This window comes from Myotis davidii, unplaced genomic scaffold (assembly GCF_000327345.1).
Source record: "Myotis davidii unplaced genomic scaffold, ASM32734v1 scaffold149, whole genome shotgun sequence".
NCBI lineage: Eukaryota > Metazoa > Chordata > Mammalia > Chiroptera > Vespertilionidae > Myotis > Myotis davidii.
In genome coordinates this window covers 2,075,192-2,092,067 of record NW_006352194.1, presented here as the reverse complement: position 1 = coordinate 2,092,067, position 16,876 = coordinate 2,075,192, and the positions used below count along the sequence as shown (strand labels likewise).

Genomic DNA, 16,876 nt, shown 5'->3' with positions numbered 1-16,876 from the left:
TTCATGCAGCCAGAAGACCTCCCCGTATACTAGTAAGATGATGTGGTTTTAAACAATGTACTTTGGGGTAGTGGGGCTATCACTTTAATTAATCTTCCTAGAAACCCACGTGGCAGAACATTCCAGTTGCTACTGCTGCATAACAAATTACTCACAATCTTAGTGGCTCAGAACACTTAGTTTGTTATGCTCACAGATTCAGTGAGTCAGGCACTCAGAAAGGACTCAACAGGGCCCTCGCTGGAAGGGCTCAGAGCAGTGGTTCTCAACCTTGGCTGCACATGAGAATCACCTGGGAACCTTTTTAAAATCCTGATTTCTGGGCCTCATCCTCCAGAAATTGTTTCTTTGTTACTAATGTTGTGGCCCCAGCCCATAACAAATAAACAGAATTTCCGGAGGGTGAGGCCCAGAAATCAGGATTTTAAAAAGATTCCCAGGTGATTCTAATGTGCAGCCAAGGTTGAGAACCACTGGCTTAGAGGCTGGGAGTGACGGACAGCTGGAACCTTTGTCGCGCACATGTCTGGAACTGCTGCTGGCTGTTGGCTCAGAGCTCAGACAGGCTGTCAGTCTAAAAACCACACACATGGCCTCTCCCCATGTTCTCTTCTGTGGCTGCCCTGGGCTTCCCCGCAGTATGGTGGCTGTTCCCAAGAGAAAGTGGAAGCTACCAGTTTCCTAAGGTCTGGGCCTGGGAAGTAGCACGTGATCCTTCTTCTCTCTTCTGTTGTTCCAGGCAGTCCCACAGGTCACCCCGGTTCAGGGAGGGGAGCCCCGGGAGGAGTTACTCTTGTGGGATGGGATGTATTTCCCATCTCTGGAAGCGGAGAAAAACAGTTGTGTTGTTTCTTTACAGATTAAGAAGTCTCTATGGATTATATCATCAAGTTAAATGCAACCATTAGTATATGGCTCTGGGGATACTGTGGTAATAGGCTACGCCTTGGGTGATATTTTTTCTTCTAAATGTTCTTCCTGGAGCTTATGTTGCCCAGCCTGACCCATTTATCTTTGTTAATATAAAATCAAATTTAAAAAACAACACCATTGTCATTAATATGACAGAACCAGGAGAGGACAAGCCACAGTCTAGCAGGGCAGGGTGGTTCCTGACCAGGCGGCCCTCAGAGAGGAAACTACAGGAGCTGGGCCAGTCCCTGCAGAGCTGACACACGACCAATAGCTTTGCATAGGGCAGTGGTGCTGAGTAGACAGTGAAGCTGCCCTGGACATGGTCCCCGCAGATGTCCGCACAGTGGGCTCAGTCTGTTCAACAGACATGTTTACCTTTAATGCCTCTGGGGACCACGCACTGAGAGATGTGGGTGGGCCACTGCCCCCTTGAAGCCTCCCCCGGGGGGAGCGGACCCTGGATTCCCAGATACTTAGGGAGCCCCTGTGATGGGCTGGAAGGGTTCTGGGCGGCGGAGGACAGCAGTGAACAGAGCGGAGCTCTTCCCCCAGCAGCATGTGCTGTCAGCAAACACGAAAGCAGATCCATGTGTACCGTCCCTGGATAAAGGGGCTGAAGAGGAAGAAAGAGGGTAGGGGAGATCAAGGGGGTGCTCTTTCGAGCCAAGGCCTAGGGAGGGAGCAGGCTTGGGAGGGTTTCAGGAACAGCGTGTGACTGGAGGAAGACAAAGCCATGGGAGGATTTTGAACAGAGGAGTCGTATGATATGACTTGCCTTTTCAAAGGTGGTAGCAGGAGGAGGTGAGAAGAGGGTGGAGTCTGGAAACAGTGGATGTGGGGGTTGGAGCCACAGCTCTTGGGAGGAGGGGGCTGGCATTAACCGAGGTGGGGAGACTGGAGCAGGTTGGGAGGGAGGAGCAGGACTTGCTTTCAGAGAAGGTGAATGAGATGCCTGTGGAGCTCCACATGGAAATGGCAGTGGGAGGGGAGTTGTTGGGTAGGTGAGTCTGGGTTCAGGGACAAGGTCCTGGCAGGAAGTTTAAAGCTGAGTTCATCAGCATGTGGAGGGAATTTAAGCCGTGAATCACTAAGGACCTGAAGGAGGATAGAGAAGAGAAAAGGCCCAAACAGAGCCCTGGGCACCCCAGTCTTTAAAGGTCTAGAGATGAGGGAGAACCAGCAAAGACGGCTCCAAAGAAGCAATCACAGGGTTCGAAGGAGGAGCAAGAGGAAGAGTGGTGCCCTGAAGGCCAAGATCCAACAGAGAGCAAGCTGATGCCGCGGGTCTGCCTTCCCACTTTCACTCTCAGATGTTTCTTGAGCTTGGAGATGACTCCAATGCGGACTAGAACTCCTACTATTAGGGAGGGGCAGGAACAAGTAAATCGACAATTCCTGTACAGTCTGATAAGAATGGGGGAGCACTTGTGGGTTAGACAGCTTGGGGGCATCCAGTGTGGCCCCAGAGGGCCCGGGAACAGTTCTCATGGAGGAGAGTCAGGGAGGCTGAGACTCCATGTGGATCATGGGGTGGAGATCACAATGGCTTCATGGGCCAGGGGTGAGCTCTAGATTTCCACAGAAGGTGGAGTGGGCAGGCAATCCCTAGCAATTTGGATAAATGTCACAGAGAGTGGTGGGCGGCCCATTTGGGTTGGGGACTCTGGCCTTTGGGGTTGCTTGGAGACACGGAGGGGAAGAGGTGCAAGAGAGGCCATGAGAACCTTTGACCTCAAAGAGACGAAGCCTCACAGTGCAGGGTGGGAGAAGGTTGGCTGGGGAGGACCAGGGAAGGTTGCCAGGAGGAGGCGGACTTTGAGGAATGTGTGTGTATTGAGTATGCCCAGATGCACGGAGAAGCTTTCTTGGCAGAGGAGACCATACATGCAAAGGTATGGAGGCAGACGCTTGCAATATATATCCAGGAAGCAGAGCCTGATGGCAGATGAAATTAGCCAGATCTTTTGGAGTCAGACCCAAAAGGTTTCACCTCCTTGTTGCATGGTTACTGGGAAGCCATTATAGGTACCTGAGCTGTGGAGGGACCCAGTGGGATCTGGTTTTAGGAAGACAGGTCAGGCAACCATGTACAGGGTGAATTGGAAGAAAAGGGAGGGGCTCCCAGAGGTAGGAAGATACCCAGGCAGGTGCACACCCAGGTCAGGGGTGGTGATGACCTACCTCAGCAGTAGACACAGGTCGGTCCCATGTGACTCTTCCTCTGAGTTGGGCCAAGGGTTGGCAAATTGCAGTCTCAAGACCAGACTGCCCTGCAGGGTGCGGAGAGGCCAGAAATGCAGGAGTGCCACAGGCCACCGCGACCCCAGAGGACTTTGTGTAGGAGCAGCCCAGGGCCAGTTGGAGGGAAGGAGGACCACACTTCTATTTACTAGTTAAGCTCACATCGACCCAACATCTTGGGTACTTTCTGTCCACTGCCTCTATTTAACCCTCCCTGCAGCCTTAGGAGGCAGGTCCTGCTGTCATCCCATTTGCAGATGAGGCACATGAGGCTCAGAGAGGTACAAAGCTAGTATGTGATGGAGCCGTTTTGAACCTACATCTCCCTGGTTAGAGCAAGGTTTCAAGATGAGCTAAGGGACCAGAGAAGTAACCAAGGAGCTGGTTTTTAAGTACTTGCTCTGTCCAGGCACATACAAATGTCCTTATCAGGTGTGTATGATGCATTTATCCAGGCTCAGGAAGCTGCAGTGTGTCCCCAGTACCCTAGCCCCGTGGTCTAACTTCACTTACAGAGGAGAACTTTGACACTTCGAACAGATGTGTTGCTGGCCTGAAATGAGATCGAACCCAAGCTATGTTCTTTTAAGACCCTCACTCCCTCCTGCCCTGACAGGGAGGGGATGAGGAGGGGGTCCTTTGTGAGCAGCAAGTGTTCAGAGCTGGAGCTGGGGGAGTGAGCCAACCTGGGCCCACCCCAGGCTTAGGCCCAGTCCAAGCTGGCTGCCTGACTTTTGTGCCCTGTTGGTTCTTTGCACATAAATCATGGGCCTCCTTACTGAGTGGACATGTGTCTTTCCCCCGCGGGAAGCTGCCCAGGCTGCCACAGGTACAGATAGAGTTGAACTCAGGATAGGGCCTTCTTTCCTGCCCAGCCTGGCCGCTGAGTGACCTCTGGCCTGGAATGAAAGGCTTTCCAATAAGTGCCTTGCTGGCCCACAGCCCAGCTGTGTGGTAGGTGGGTGTGAGGGTGAGAGATCTACCAAGAGAAGGATTCAGGAACCTGAGAGCAGGGGCAGAATCTTGCCAACAAATTTCTAAGCAAGCTGCCTTCTCAGCTGGTGCCTCTGGAGGGTTTGGGAATGAGAGCTGGTCATGAGGAGCCCTGGCCATCTTCCTGGCCCAAGGGTCGGGGCCTTGGCTCAGGCTCAGGTTCAGGCTCAGCCCAGGGGAAGCAGGTCCCACCGGGTGAAAACACCAGGCAGCCCAGGGCAAGAATCAGAAATCAGATATTCTAGGCCACCTCTCCCTTGACCTTGAAGAATGCACAGCACGCAGTGTGGGTTTCTCTCCAAGCCTCCCCTGCTCACAGCAGCCTCCTGCCCCTGCAAGGGTGGGGCAGGGTCAGCAGTCAGATACTGTTTTCACAGGGAGCTGAAAGGCATCCTTGTCAGGAAAAACACATCACACTTGAGGGGGGCTGGGGCTCCACTCTTCCCTTTGTCTAAAGTCTTGTCTTGGGCCATCCCAGCCCTGCTCTGTGGTCCTCATCTATGACGTGAAGGGGTTGGGCAGCAGGATCTCGAAAATCCCTTCAGGCCCTTAAAAAATCAGTCTAAGGCTTGTGGCCTGGGCGTGTCTCGGACTGTCCGTGTGTGTCTCATCAGTGTCCGTGCCTGAGCTCCGCAGGAGGGCCGAGAGTTCCCAGGAACCATGTTTAGCCTTTCACCCACAGAGGAAGCAACTGGGATAAACCAGGAAAGGCTCTACTTGGTTTGGCTTTGGATGTGTTTTCCTACAAAATCCTTCAGTGTAGGAGGGGTTGACATTCTAGAAATTCAGCCCAAAGCCCTCCCAGGTGACCCCGGATTGGGAAGCCCCTCTCTACCCCTGCCCTCCCTTCCTTCTGCTCTTCCTTGCAAATCCTCCCTTCTGGAAATGGATTCTTTAACCTCCAGCCTTATCTGTCTCCCAACTTCTCCCTGATCTCCCTCTGGACATTTTCCAGGCGATGCCCTTTACCACCTGCCTCAGGAGGTAGTTAAGTGTTTGAGTTTCAGAAGGATTCTCTGCCTGCAAAGTCAACACAAGTGAGTAGTTAGGGAAGCACTAACTAAGGAGATTAGATGCTAACTGAATGCAGAAGTGCCCACAAGATGTCTGGAGATTCAAGTGGGGCTCAGCGCTGTCGGCGAGCTCTGGAGTTCCACTCGGAAGGCCGAGCCTGCTATTCTCAGTGCTTTGAGCCCCTTGCAAGGAGGACATTGAAGGAACAGTTACTTCTCATAAGCTACCCTCTGGTTCCTAAAGGAAATTGCTGCCTTCTGCAATGACTATAGTAGTAAGGAGTTGATGGGAGGCAACAGCCACCTCTTCCAGGAAGCCCTCCAGAAGACACCAGGTGCATCCCTTTTACCCTCCCTTCCTCCTTCACAGTCCTCTACTCTTCAGTCTCTGGTTGTGCCACATAGGGAGGTCTTCCTCATCACTCTTATCTCTAGTTTGTGGTGTGGAAAATTCATTTTTGCACAATTTTCTCAGCATTTATTCCCAGGACAAGATCGAAGTCCTGATGGCAAAGGGCCAGGCCTCATAGCTCATGCGTGTGTACTCACTGCCCAGAGCAAGCATCACTATGAAAATCTCTGGTTTGTGCATTTGTGTGGTTTCTTTAGCCAAACTTTCTTTCCTTTTTTTTTTATGGAAATAAATAAAAATAATTCATGATTGAAGAAATCAGAAAGCCTGTAATGCCAGCGTTGGGACTGACCACAGAATCATGTCCTGCCAGACAGTTCACATCCACATTTGACATACAATAAAGAAATTATACTGCACTTTTAATTTGCTTATACAATCTACTTTTTTAAAATGTTTTTATTAATTTTTTTAGAGAGAGAGAAGCATTGATGTGAGAGAGAAAAACACCAATTGGTTGCCTCCCTTACATGCCCCAACAAGGGACTGAACCCACAATCTATGCATGTGCCCTGACCTGGAATCGAACCCCACCACCTTTCGATGTATGGGACAATGCTCCAACCAGCTGAGCCACACTAGCCAGGGCAAATACCTCTTTTATATTTGAGCCACAATTTATATAACTAATCCCATATTGTTGGACCTGGGATTTTCCCCCCATTATATATGACACTGCAATAAATACCTTCCTAAGTATATATTTATGAAGATCTTTGTATTTTTTTCTTAGATGGAATTAAAGAGCCGGAGGGCTGGCATGTTTGTTAAGACTGTGTAAACCAAATGTCAGTTCACCCTTATCCCCAGCGTCACAGAGTGGTAGGTGCCCGACTGGCACTGATGGCGGACTTGCTGGCTCCTATCAGTGGCCCCAAGGCTGGGAAGTGTCTCAGCCCATGAACTCGGTCTCCCCGCCTGCTGCCTGCCCTTTACTGCCCTGAGGAGGAGGAGCCCCTGGGGGACACTGGGTCCTGGGCTTGCCTTCCAAGGATGGTGGTACTGGATTCTCCCTGGATTGTTCCTGAGCTGGCCTTGGCCTTGGAGACTGCCAGGCATTTAGAGGAGCCTGGGGAATGGTGGCTTGTGTGGCTGGATGGGAAGGGTAAGAATGACCCTGGGTCACGCCTTCGATCTTCCGTGCTACAGGAGGCCTCAGCGGGGCGACGGTCATTGACTCCCTTGATACCCTCTACCTCATGGAGCTGAAGGAGGAGTTCCAGGAGGCCAAGACCTGGGTTGAAGAGAACTTCCACCTGAATGTGGTGAGTCAGAGCCCTTGGGGTGTTAGGGCCAGAAGCAGCTGGAGAGGTCATGGCTCCACCCTGTCATCTCTGAGACCCAGAGGTGTGGAGGCTCTGGCTCCAGGTTGCCAGCAGAGCAGTCCAGCTATGACCCTGCCTTCCCCCTCCCTGGGGCTCCAGGCACGTTGCTCACACCCAGGAAGACCCTTCTAGGGCTGCATCTGTCACAACAGCAATAGGGGAAGTGACTGTGGAGAAGTGACTAATCTGCTCAGAGCGGCTTCTACCTGGACCCCCCGCCCCCCACACCCTGCGGCCCTCCTGAGCTAGCTGAGAGGCCCATGACCTGGTCTGAACCCTCTTGGTTTCCAGCCTCGCAGGTACCCCTGGTCAGGGACCAGAACCTTAGGGAGGAGATGGTAATGTGTCTGGATGGCACAAAACCCTTAAATACCAGACCCCACCCCCACTGATCTCCCAGCCCAGACTAAAGTAACCGACCCGTCCTGGAGGCCCCTGCTCAGCATGGGGAGAGGTTGCTTAGATGGATTTGGGGAGCAAGAAATCACGGCAGATAGGAGGGGGGATCCGTCAGGCTCCACGAGTGAGGGTCCTGGGGGGAATGGGAACCGCCCCTGCAGCTTATGGCAGAAGTGAGGCCAGTATCAGCAGAGATACCAGCGGGAGAGTCTGGGAGGCAACGCTGCAGGGGTGCTTCCCTGGCTCAGCAGGTGCCTGGGGGAGGCCAGCCTCCCTGGGCCTTCGTTTCCCCGCTTTAAGACGGAAATGACACACCAGCAGCAGTAATGATGCCCGGCGTGCAGGCTTGCGAGCTTTAACTATCACAGAGGTTGTAAAAAGCATTTTATAACCATAAAGTCCAACACGGATGTAAGTGGTGCCGTTATCGCCATCACCATCAGGATTATTTTGAGGCTTGTTATGACTTCCGATGGTCTGTGTGAGGTGAGGCGTTTAGAGTCCCATTTCCCCCTGCATCGAATGGAAGAAAGGCAGAGTGGAGGAGGGAGGTGCTTCGTAGACCCACCTTGTTCTCCGCAGATGGTGGGTAGAGAGTGGGCATCAGGCAGCTGCCCGAGGAGCCAGATGGGGACATTCAGGCAGGCTGGGCAGGTGAGGGGGTTTCCCTGGAAGAAAGCAAGACATGGTCACTGCCCCTCTCTGAGCCTTGGCTTTCTCATCTGAAAAATGGGAGTGATGGCCTCACCCTGCATTGTGAGGCTACAGGAGAGTATGGCTTTGCAAGTGCTCCGTCAAGGGGAAAGCTCTCCCAGATAAAGGGATGATCACTGTTCTTGTCAGTAATAAAAGGCCATGACGTGGGAAGTGCACCAAGGAGAGCCCTGGGGGAGGGGGGGCAAAGCGGGCACCTTTCTGAAGCCACTCCTGGCACTGGGCGGCACCGCACCTGCACCACTCGGCCTCTCCCCTCTGCCTGCTCAGGACGAAGGCACCGGGAAAGGGAAGGCTGAACATCTTGTTCAAAGTCCCAAAGCCAAGGACGTGGCGCAGGCAGATTTTCACCCAGATCTGGTCCTTGGCATGATGCCCAACACCCCTGATTTACAGACGGCATTTCAGAGAGAAAATAACAATGATTCGGGAAGGTTGGGCGTGCCCCAGGGCTCCAGCAGAGAAATTGCTGTTTACCTATAAGCATCTGCTTGGCGCACCTCCCTCTGTCTCAGCCCTGCCCCGGCTGCCCCAGAACCTCCTCAGAGACCCCTCCTCTTGCCCTGCCACCTCAAGGAAGGGTCACACCATCTTCCTGCTAAACCGAGGCTGCCGGGCGGGGCTAGAGGAAGATTGCCTCCCCTCAGGCTAAGCTTCAGTCAGCAGCTCGCCATGTGGGTTCTTAAGCTCCTTGGAGAGCAGCCAGGCAGAACTTTGCTCTGATGGCCTCGGGCAAGGGCTGGGGAAGGAAGCCAAACCCGGTGTTTATTTGGGATGTTGTAAATGTGCAGTGGCCGCCCGGTAGGTGCCTTTGTTCTCAAAACCACCACCACTGCCTCTGGAACCGGCCCAGGTGCAGCCAGATCAGCAGGGGGGTCGGGCACAGTGGAGTGTGACTGGTCTCAAGGGCCTGGCTGCCCCTGAGAGCTCAGCAGGCATCTCACAAGTGCCCCACTGCCCTGCCCTTTCTTTCTGCCCTGCAGAGTGGAGAAGCATCTTTGTTTGAGGTCAACATCCGGTACATCGGAGGACTCCTCTCGGCCTTCTACCTGACAGGAGAGGATGTAAGTTGGTGCTTCCAGGCACCTGGACCATCCAGGCTGGAAAGGGCTTGGGAGAACATCCATCCCATCCCCTCACTTCCCCGCTGAGGAAACAAGGATCCAAGAGGAGTTGCCCAGGGCTACCCATGCCCCCCACCTCCGTGATGCCACCTGCAACCTCTTCTGTCTGGTGCTTCTATTCTGCTACCCTGATGGTAGTAAATTCTCTAAGGGCGACGACTAGGTCTGCTCACCCTCCGTGCAGCTCCTTGCCGGGCGTGCAGCAATACCTGGGCTCAGTGTGGGCTTGCAGGGTACTGGGCGGGGTATTGCAGGTGCTCATTCTCAGGACTGATGGAGCCAAGACCATTGTTTCGCCATTTCTACCCAGGGGCCCCTAGGTCTTGCTCTATACTCCACAACCACCCCTTGCCTTTCTGGGCCAGACACCCGCTCCAGGTCTCGGGGGCAGTAGGGGAGATGGAGCAGCCACGTGTTGTAAATACCAGGTGCACTGCGCTGCCTTCCAGAAGGCCGTGGGCACAGTCAGACGCCAGTTCCTCCTCCCCACACCACCCCTGCCTGTGGCCTTCAGCAAGTCCCTTTTCCCGTCCCTGGGCCTCAACTCCTTCCCCACCACGGGGCTGGCCCTCATCCCCCCGAGTCAACAAGTCTTGTGAATGGGGCTGGTCCTTTGGCCTGGGCTCTCTCCTTTCCTCACACTTCCCCCTCTCTGTCCACTCAGACATGCGTAATTAAGCCTGTGGGGGGCCGTGGAGGTGAGGTCAGCCAAGTCCCACTTCACCTCTACTGATAGCTCTTGTCTGAGAGCCAGTTCCCCTTCACTTCATTTAAGGCACACGGGCTGAAGCCGAGAATTTAGAGGCGGCGGGCATGCGCTTATCTCTCCAGTAGCTTTAGGCCTCTCTCCATCAAACGTAATCTCCTCAGTGGAGATTACCGCTTGTACCAATTTGTCCCCAAATAATCGTAGATGGGAGCCCGGGGCTTGGAGCCACCCAAGGCCTGAATTTCATTTGAAAACCCCAGGACAGGAAATGACACATGGAGCGGAAAAAGCATTCATGTTCTTCGCGGGCCCTTGCCCACCTCTCGTCTAGGTTGTGGGAGGAGGAGGCGGGTGCAGGAAGGGGAGGCAGTGATTCAGGGGGCTCACGGGGGCTGGTGTGGGGGCCAGCGGCTCAGGATGGAGCTGGTGCTCCCCAGACCTGCTGTCCCTCCCTCCCTGCTCTGAGGTGTCTGGGATTCTGAGAGCTTGTCCTGAGGCCTCGGCTCCCTAGAGGGACTGTCAGCCTGTCTTTCCAGGATGCAGGCCAGACAGTGGGATGTGGATAGGAGCCCCTGTGACTTAGAAATAGTTTAAAAGGCCTAGGAGAGGCCACGTGGCTCTGAGTCCCTGAGCAGGCAGGCTCCTGCCTCCAGCCGTGCCTTCCTAGTCCCCCCGTCCCCAGCACCTCCACACGGCAGCGATGGGGCGTGTGCACCGTGTCCTCGTCCCTCCAACAGCCCATGGAGTGATGTCTTCATCGACTCGCAGCTGCAGGATCTGAGACTTAGAAGTCACTTGCTCAGGCCACAGGCTGGGAGGCTATTTTGGGTCAATTTATGACCCTGTGACCTCTCTGCCATGGGCCCTCGTTCAGCCTGGCCCAAGGTCACCCTCCTCTCAGTCCTTAATTTCCCACACAGAAGCGCCTGTGGAGTGAGGTTATAAAATCCCCCATGAGTATTTGTGGAATGGATGGTGAAAGAGACCTCACCACCCCCCGACCCCCCGGGCTGAGGCCTTTCTTTGCTTGAGGGAACCTGTGGGAGAAGAGGCCCCTGCTGGGTAGCCAGCCCTCCAGACACTCCCACGGGAACCACAAGCACAGCCACAGCCACACCAGGTGGCACTGACATAGCGCTTTACAGTTTATATAGCACATTCACTGTAACACTCTCTTATTTGATGTCTAGAAGGACCCTGTGAGCTGGGTAGCAATACTTACATCCGATAAAATAGACCTCAAAGTGAAGGCCATAACAAGAGATAATGAAGGCCACTTCATAATACTAAGGGGATGGATACAAAAAGAGGATATAACTCTGGTAAACATATATGCACCCAATACAGGAGCATCCAAATACATAAAAAAACTTCTGGACAATATCAAGGGAGAGAGCGACAGCAATATAATCATAGTAGGGGACTTTAATACCCTATTGACATCATTGGCTAAATCTTCTAGACAAAAAAATCAACAAGGAAACAACAATCCTAAAGGACTCACTAGATCAGATGGAACTGACATCTTCAGAACATTTCACCCCAAAGCTACAGAATATACATTCTTCTCAAGTGCACATAGGACATTTTCAAAGATAGACCACATGTTAGGACATAGGCTAAGTCTCTACAAATTCAAGAAGATTGAAATCATATCAAGCATCTTCTCAGATCACAACGGCATGAAATTAGAAATCAACTATAATGAAAAGTCAAAAACAGTAGAAGGACCCTGTGAAGCAGCCAGGGCCGTCACCATTCCGTTGTGCGGATGAGGCTCAGAGACAGTGCATGGTTTACCCACGGCCACATGCCTGCTCAGTGACTCCCAGAACAGTGCCCGTTTCACTCTACAGCATATAATTCTTGCTGGTTTCTTTCATCTCTGTCTGGAGCCTGTAGGCCACTGCCCGTTGCTTACCATGGCTGCCTGAGGCCTTTCTGTGTTGGAAACACAGCTTGGTGTCCTGGAAAAGAGTCACTTCATAGCTCCTCATCTTGGGCAAATTGCTTTGCTGAGACTCAGTTTAGTCCTTCTCCAAGTGGGTCAGCACCTTGCCCACGGCTGCTGCAAGGGATGAAGGCCCTGGAGATGAGACACCTGGCACACTGTGATGTTGTGACTTATAAGAAATAGGTATTTGGTCTTCATCCTGTTTCTGGCACAGAGTTCCTAAAACCATAGGCATTTCCTAAGCGGTGACAATGATAAAAGTGCCTTTTGTTATGTTACTGAGGTGACTTTTGGCCCCAACTAGGATGGAGGCTGGTTGCCAGGAGTAACAGTCATGTGATTAGAAGGTTGGAGCCTTCAGGCCTTCAAGGAGGGGAGAGGGGCTAGGATGAATCAGTAGCCCGTGGCCATGGTTCCCTCAGTCATGCCTGTGTAATGAAGTCTCCATGAACACCCAAAGCACTGGGTTCAGCAAGCTTCTGGTTGTGAGCAGGTGGGGAGCTGGGGAGAGTGGTACTCAGAGCACAGGGGCTCCACGCCCTCCCCGTTTCTTGCCCTATGTACCTCTTCCATCTGGCTGCTCCTGAGTTATATCCTTTTATAATAAACGGGCACAGTAAGTAACACGTTTCTCTGAGTTCTGTGGCTGCTCTAGAAAAACAATCAAACCCAAGGTGGGCTCCTGGGTGACACCTGCTCTGCGCTGGCAGCTGAAGAAGGGGGTGGGCGGTCTTGTAGGCCTGAACCCTTAACATGGAACCTGATGCCCTCTCCTTTGTGGACAGTGTCAGAGTGAGTTGAATTCTTAGACGTGGAGCCGGGGTCTGGAGACTTGCTTGGTGGTGTGGGGGGACTTCCACACGCACATGGGAATTGGGTTCTGGACCCCTTACACACCCACTCACTTCCAAGATGACAAGGAGGAAAGTGGTCCCACTCTCGTCCACACACACTCATTCAGCATCGTCCCGGGGAGCAGAGACCTGCACTGCCGGCCGCAGCAAGACCTTCCGCAGGACCGAAGGAGAAGGCGGGGTTTGCTGGCTGAGGAGAGCATCTAAGAGGAGGACGCGGAGTCCTGCGGGCACAGGGCAGCAGACACAGCCTGGAGCTCAGCCTTGGGCTCCGGCTCGGTGGGTCCCTGTGTGTCTCTGGCTCAGCCTCCTCAAGAGCCTCACAGGAGAGCTCTTAGTTGTTGCTAAACCAGTGGGTTCTGTAGTGACAGGAGACTTTGAAACCTGGATTCTAGACAAGCTCCCAGAAATTCTGACAGAGGTGTCCCCGCGCCCACTTCTGGGACCTCCTGCCTGGCACTGACATTAGCATCTTCTCTTGCCCGGCACTGCCAGGCCTCATGGAGGCTGGTTGCCAGGAGTAACAGTTCTTTCCTCCTGCTCCTTCCTCCTACTCCTCCCTCACCCCTCCCTCCCCCTTCCTAAGCAAGCACCACACCCACCACTCCGCTCTGAGGCTTCTCACCCACTTCCCACTGCAGTTCCTAAACAGCTGACTCAGCATGAGTAAACTGTGTGTGTTGGGGTTGGGGACCTCAAGATGACTTCGTTTTGCAATGACACGCAGGAGGTCAGCGAACTGGGTCACCCTCGAGCTGCAGAAGTAAAAGGAAACGTGTTGTCCCACTGGGAGCGGTTGCTTAGGGACTTGCATCTCATCTTTTAAAAGATACATGACGTTTAATGTGGGTTTGTTTTGTGATAAAAATGGCACAGAAAATAGATAAGGCACGAGAAGGAAATAAATGTCCTCTGTGAGCCTACCCCTCCCAGGAGACACCTGCTAATATTCTGGTGCATTCCATCCTTTCCCCAAGTGTCCACATGAATACGACTTTTACAAAAGTTGAATGACACTATTTTGACATACTTTTCTCTTAATACCTTATAAACCCTTTCTTTGCTATTAAATATTCTCCTATAGCATCACTTCAGTGGCTGCACAGTGTTCCCTTGCAGGGATGAGCTGTCATTTAACCACTCCCCTATTGTTTGCTATTTAGAGTATTTCCATCTTCTCCTCTAACAATGCTGGAATAAACAGCCATAAGGTTAAATCTTCACAACATCCTTGATTATTTATTTCCTTAGAATAAATTCCTGCGAGGGACACTGCTGAGTCAGGAGGTCACAGATGCTTTTGAATTAATCAGAAGAACAGTTTGACAGGTCAGAGCCTCGGGCAGGGACCCTGAGGCCTGGGGCCTCCTGGCGGCTCCCCGGCTGTCATATGGGTGGTTCAGGGTGAGCCGTTCTCCTTCCCCTTATTCCCGTCGATACAGTGGAAGCAGGAGGCAGAATCGGAAGGGGAAAGGGAAAGGCCCTTCCCTGGTCTACAGGTGGAAAGGTGTTGCCCAGGAGGAGGCCAGGGTTCACCGAGAAGCACATAGATGCCAAGCGGTGGGACACAGCCTGGAACCGGGTGGGGCCTGGGCTCCCCATCCAGTGCTCTTTCTGTTCTGTACACACTGTTTCCCACGAGCACAGCCTGTGACAGCTGGCCCCACGGTGTGGGCAGGCACAGACCCTTTGACCCACTGCCCTGATTGCTTCATCTTCCCAAGGGCCACCCAAATCACAGTTATGGTCACTGAGCCTTCATCGTAGTCCTGACACTGTGAGTGCTTTGTATCTCTTACTTAATTTGTATTCCTCCCAATAACCCTCCGAGGAAGGCAATATTGTCATTATTTTACGATCAAGGAAATGGAGGCTCAGAGAGAGGTGTCTCACCTTGGACCACAGAGCCAGGCTCACACGCCGGCCTGTCCCACCGCAGAGCCAGAGGCAGTGCCACCTCCGCTCTGGGGCTGGCAGCGTGGGCGGTTTACCCACCAGTGCACCCTCTTGCAGCGACTGCACCCACCCCGCCCAGATTCACAGTGTCCTTTGGCCCTTCCAGGTGTTCCGAATGAAGGCCATCAAGCTTGGAGAGAAACTCCTGCCGGCCTTCAACACCCCCACGGGAATCCCAAAAGGTGTCGTGAACTTCAAAAGGTAGGACACGTTTGGCTGTATCTTTATGGAAACTGAGGCACAGAGGGAGAGGGGACCATACAGACCTCTGGAACCACAGCCGGTCAGCGGCAGAGTGAACACTGGCCTTCACGGGGCTCTCCTGGGCAGGTGTTTGTCACCAAGCCTGGTTCTTGGGGTTTAGGACACCCAAGACCTGATCTTCAGGGCTGGGGAGGGACAGCTGTCCCCGTGATTGTCCCCCAACTCCGCCTTGACTCCGCCCTCCAGGTGCCCTCCCACCCAGCCAGGGGCAGGGGCCAGTCAGGCACGCCATCCCCTCCTGCCCTGAGAAGGTACCAACGCTGCCAGGGGGGGCTCAGGACCCTGGGCAGAGGGACTCCTGGTCTGCCGCCCCCACCCTCAGGGCTGGGTCCCAGGAGCCCAGAGTCAGAACACAGAGGGGCTCGAGGAGTGTCAGACCCTCCGAGGAGGCAGGTATGTGACTGGCTGAGGTCACATGAGCCAGTAACTGACTGTCCGAAGACCCGAACTCAGGAGTTCATAATTTTTAATAATGCTATTGAGACTTCCCCTCTATAAAATAATAAAACCTCATTGCAGAATATGTGGCTTATATAAAAAATGCTGGATAAGACTGAAAAAATCACATGTGGTCCCACTAATGAAAGAATCCACCAGTGGTGTTTCTTTCCTTAGCTCCGTCTTAAAACATTGATTTTTATTGGCCGCTTTCATCATTTCCCCTCCTGATCTGTTTGAGCTCGGCGTGCCAGCATTTTGAAAAACCCTAACTTAACTCTGGTGCCGTGTCACATATAGAAATTTTTTGATATTTGCAACCAGAGTAAAACAAAGGGGTATATTTTTGGTATTTACTTTATATATTTAAATGCCATTTAACAAAGAAAAATCAACCAAAAAAATGAGTTCGCGTGTCACCTCTGACACACGTGTCTTAGGTTCACCATCACTGAACTAGGGTCTCTCTGGGCCGTCACTAAGTCAGAGCCAGAGCGACACAGCCAGAGCCGGGGGGCCAGGGCTGCAGCTCTGTCCAGCTCACCTTTCCCCTCAGCGTTCCCCTCCCGTGGGCTAGGAGTGTATTTATATCCACCCATTTTCCAGATGTGGCAACTGAGACGCAGAGAGGGAAAAGGACAGGGTCAGTCAAGAAAACTAGTGGCCCGGCCAGCTTTAAGATACACTGGGAAGCATGAGTCTTGCTCCTGAACACCTCAGATGTGCCCTGTCTCACCTTCTCTCACTCTGTTGCTTCCCTGGACTGCCCATCTCTCACAGCTTCTCTGGCCATCAAAGCCCAGCTCAGATGGCACCTTATCCTTAAGCCAGAAGCGTCTGGGCCTGTCCTGGCCTCCAGGCACGTTATCGCCATTCTCCTGGCCCTCGTCACACTTGTCTTCATGCTCCCCCCACCCCCCGCAGGAGCTTCTCAAGGGCAGGATCCACGTCCAATTCTTTGTGCCTTTGACAAATAGGGCCCAGGTTCATTTCCAGTCAAGGGCATGTACCTTGGTTGTGGGCACATCTCCAGTGGTGGGGGGGGGGGGGGGGGGGCGGGGGGGAGAGATGAATAACAACAGTGGTCCTACCATTTATTAAGCACTTACTATGTGCCTAGCATTGTGCTGGGAGTCTCCACACATTGCCTCACCAAACTGACTGCTCACAGCAATCCTTTGAGGGTATTCATATTATCCCCGTTATGAAAACAGAGTCTCAGAGAGATGAAGTAGCTTGCCCAAGTTCTCATAGCTAATAGATAATGGGGCTAAGATTTAAACTCATTTTGTTACGATTGATCGGAAAGCTCTGCTCTTGCGGCCTGCCAGCCCGCCTTCAGGCGGGAGCCCTGCTGCCCCTGAGCTGCGTGGGGTGGACCCCTGGGAGACCTTGGAGAAGCACCCAGAGAGCCCTCTGGGGCCATCCTCGAGCCTCGAGGCCCTCCTGGAGCCCCAGGCCGGGAGGAAGGCTATAACATTTCCATCCACCGGACTCCCCTCCACCTCCCGCAGTGATTTATCTAAGGGCTCTCAACCCAACGGGCTTCAGCCCGCTGTCTGGGC

The 16,876-nt window shown here is 53.1% G+C and overlaps 1 protein-coding gene across 1 annotated transcript in view; it reads left to right on the top strand.

The window, feature by feature from the left end:
* The window catches only part of MAN1C1 (mannosidase alpha class 1C member 1), a 112,096-nt gene that overhangs the window by 70,638 nt on the left and 24,582 nt on the right, over positions 1-16,876 (top strand). Inside the window, exons 5-7 of the mRNA XM_006777521.2 lie at positions 6,724-6,839; positions 8,996-9,076; positions 14,716-14,810. Of these exons, the coding sequence (XP_006777584.1) occupies positions 6,724-6,839; positions 8,996-9,076; positions 14,716-14,810 (292 nt within the window). The remainder of the gene's footprint in view (positions 1-6,723; positions 6,840-8,995; positions 9,077-14,715; positions 14,811-16,876) is intronic.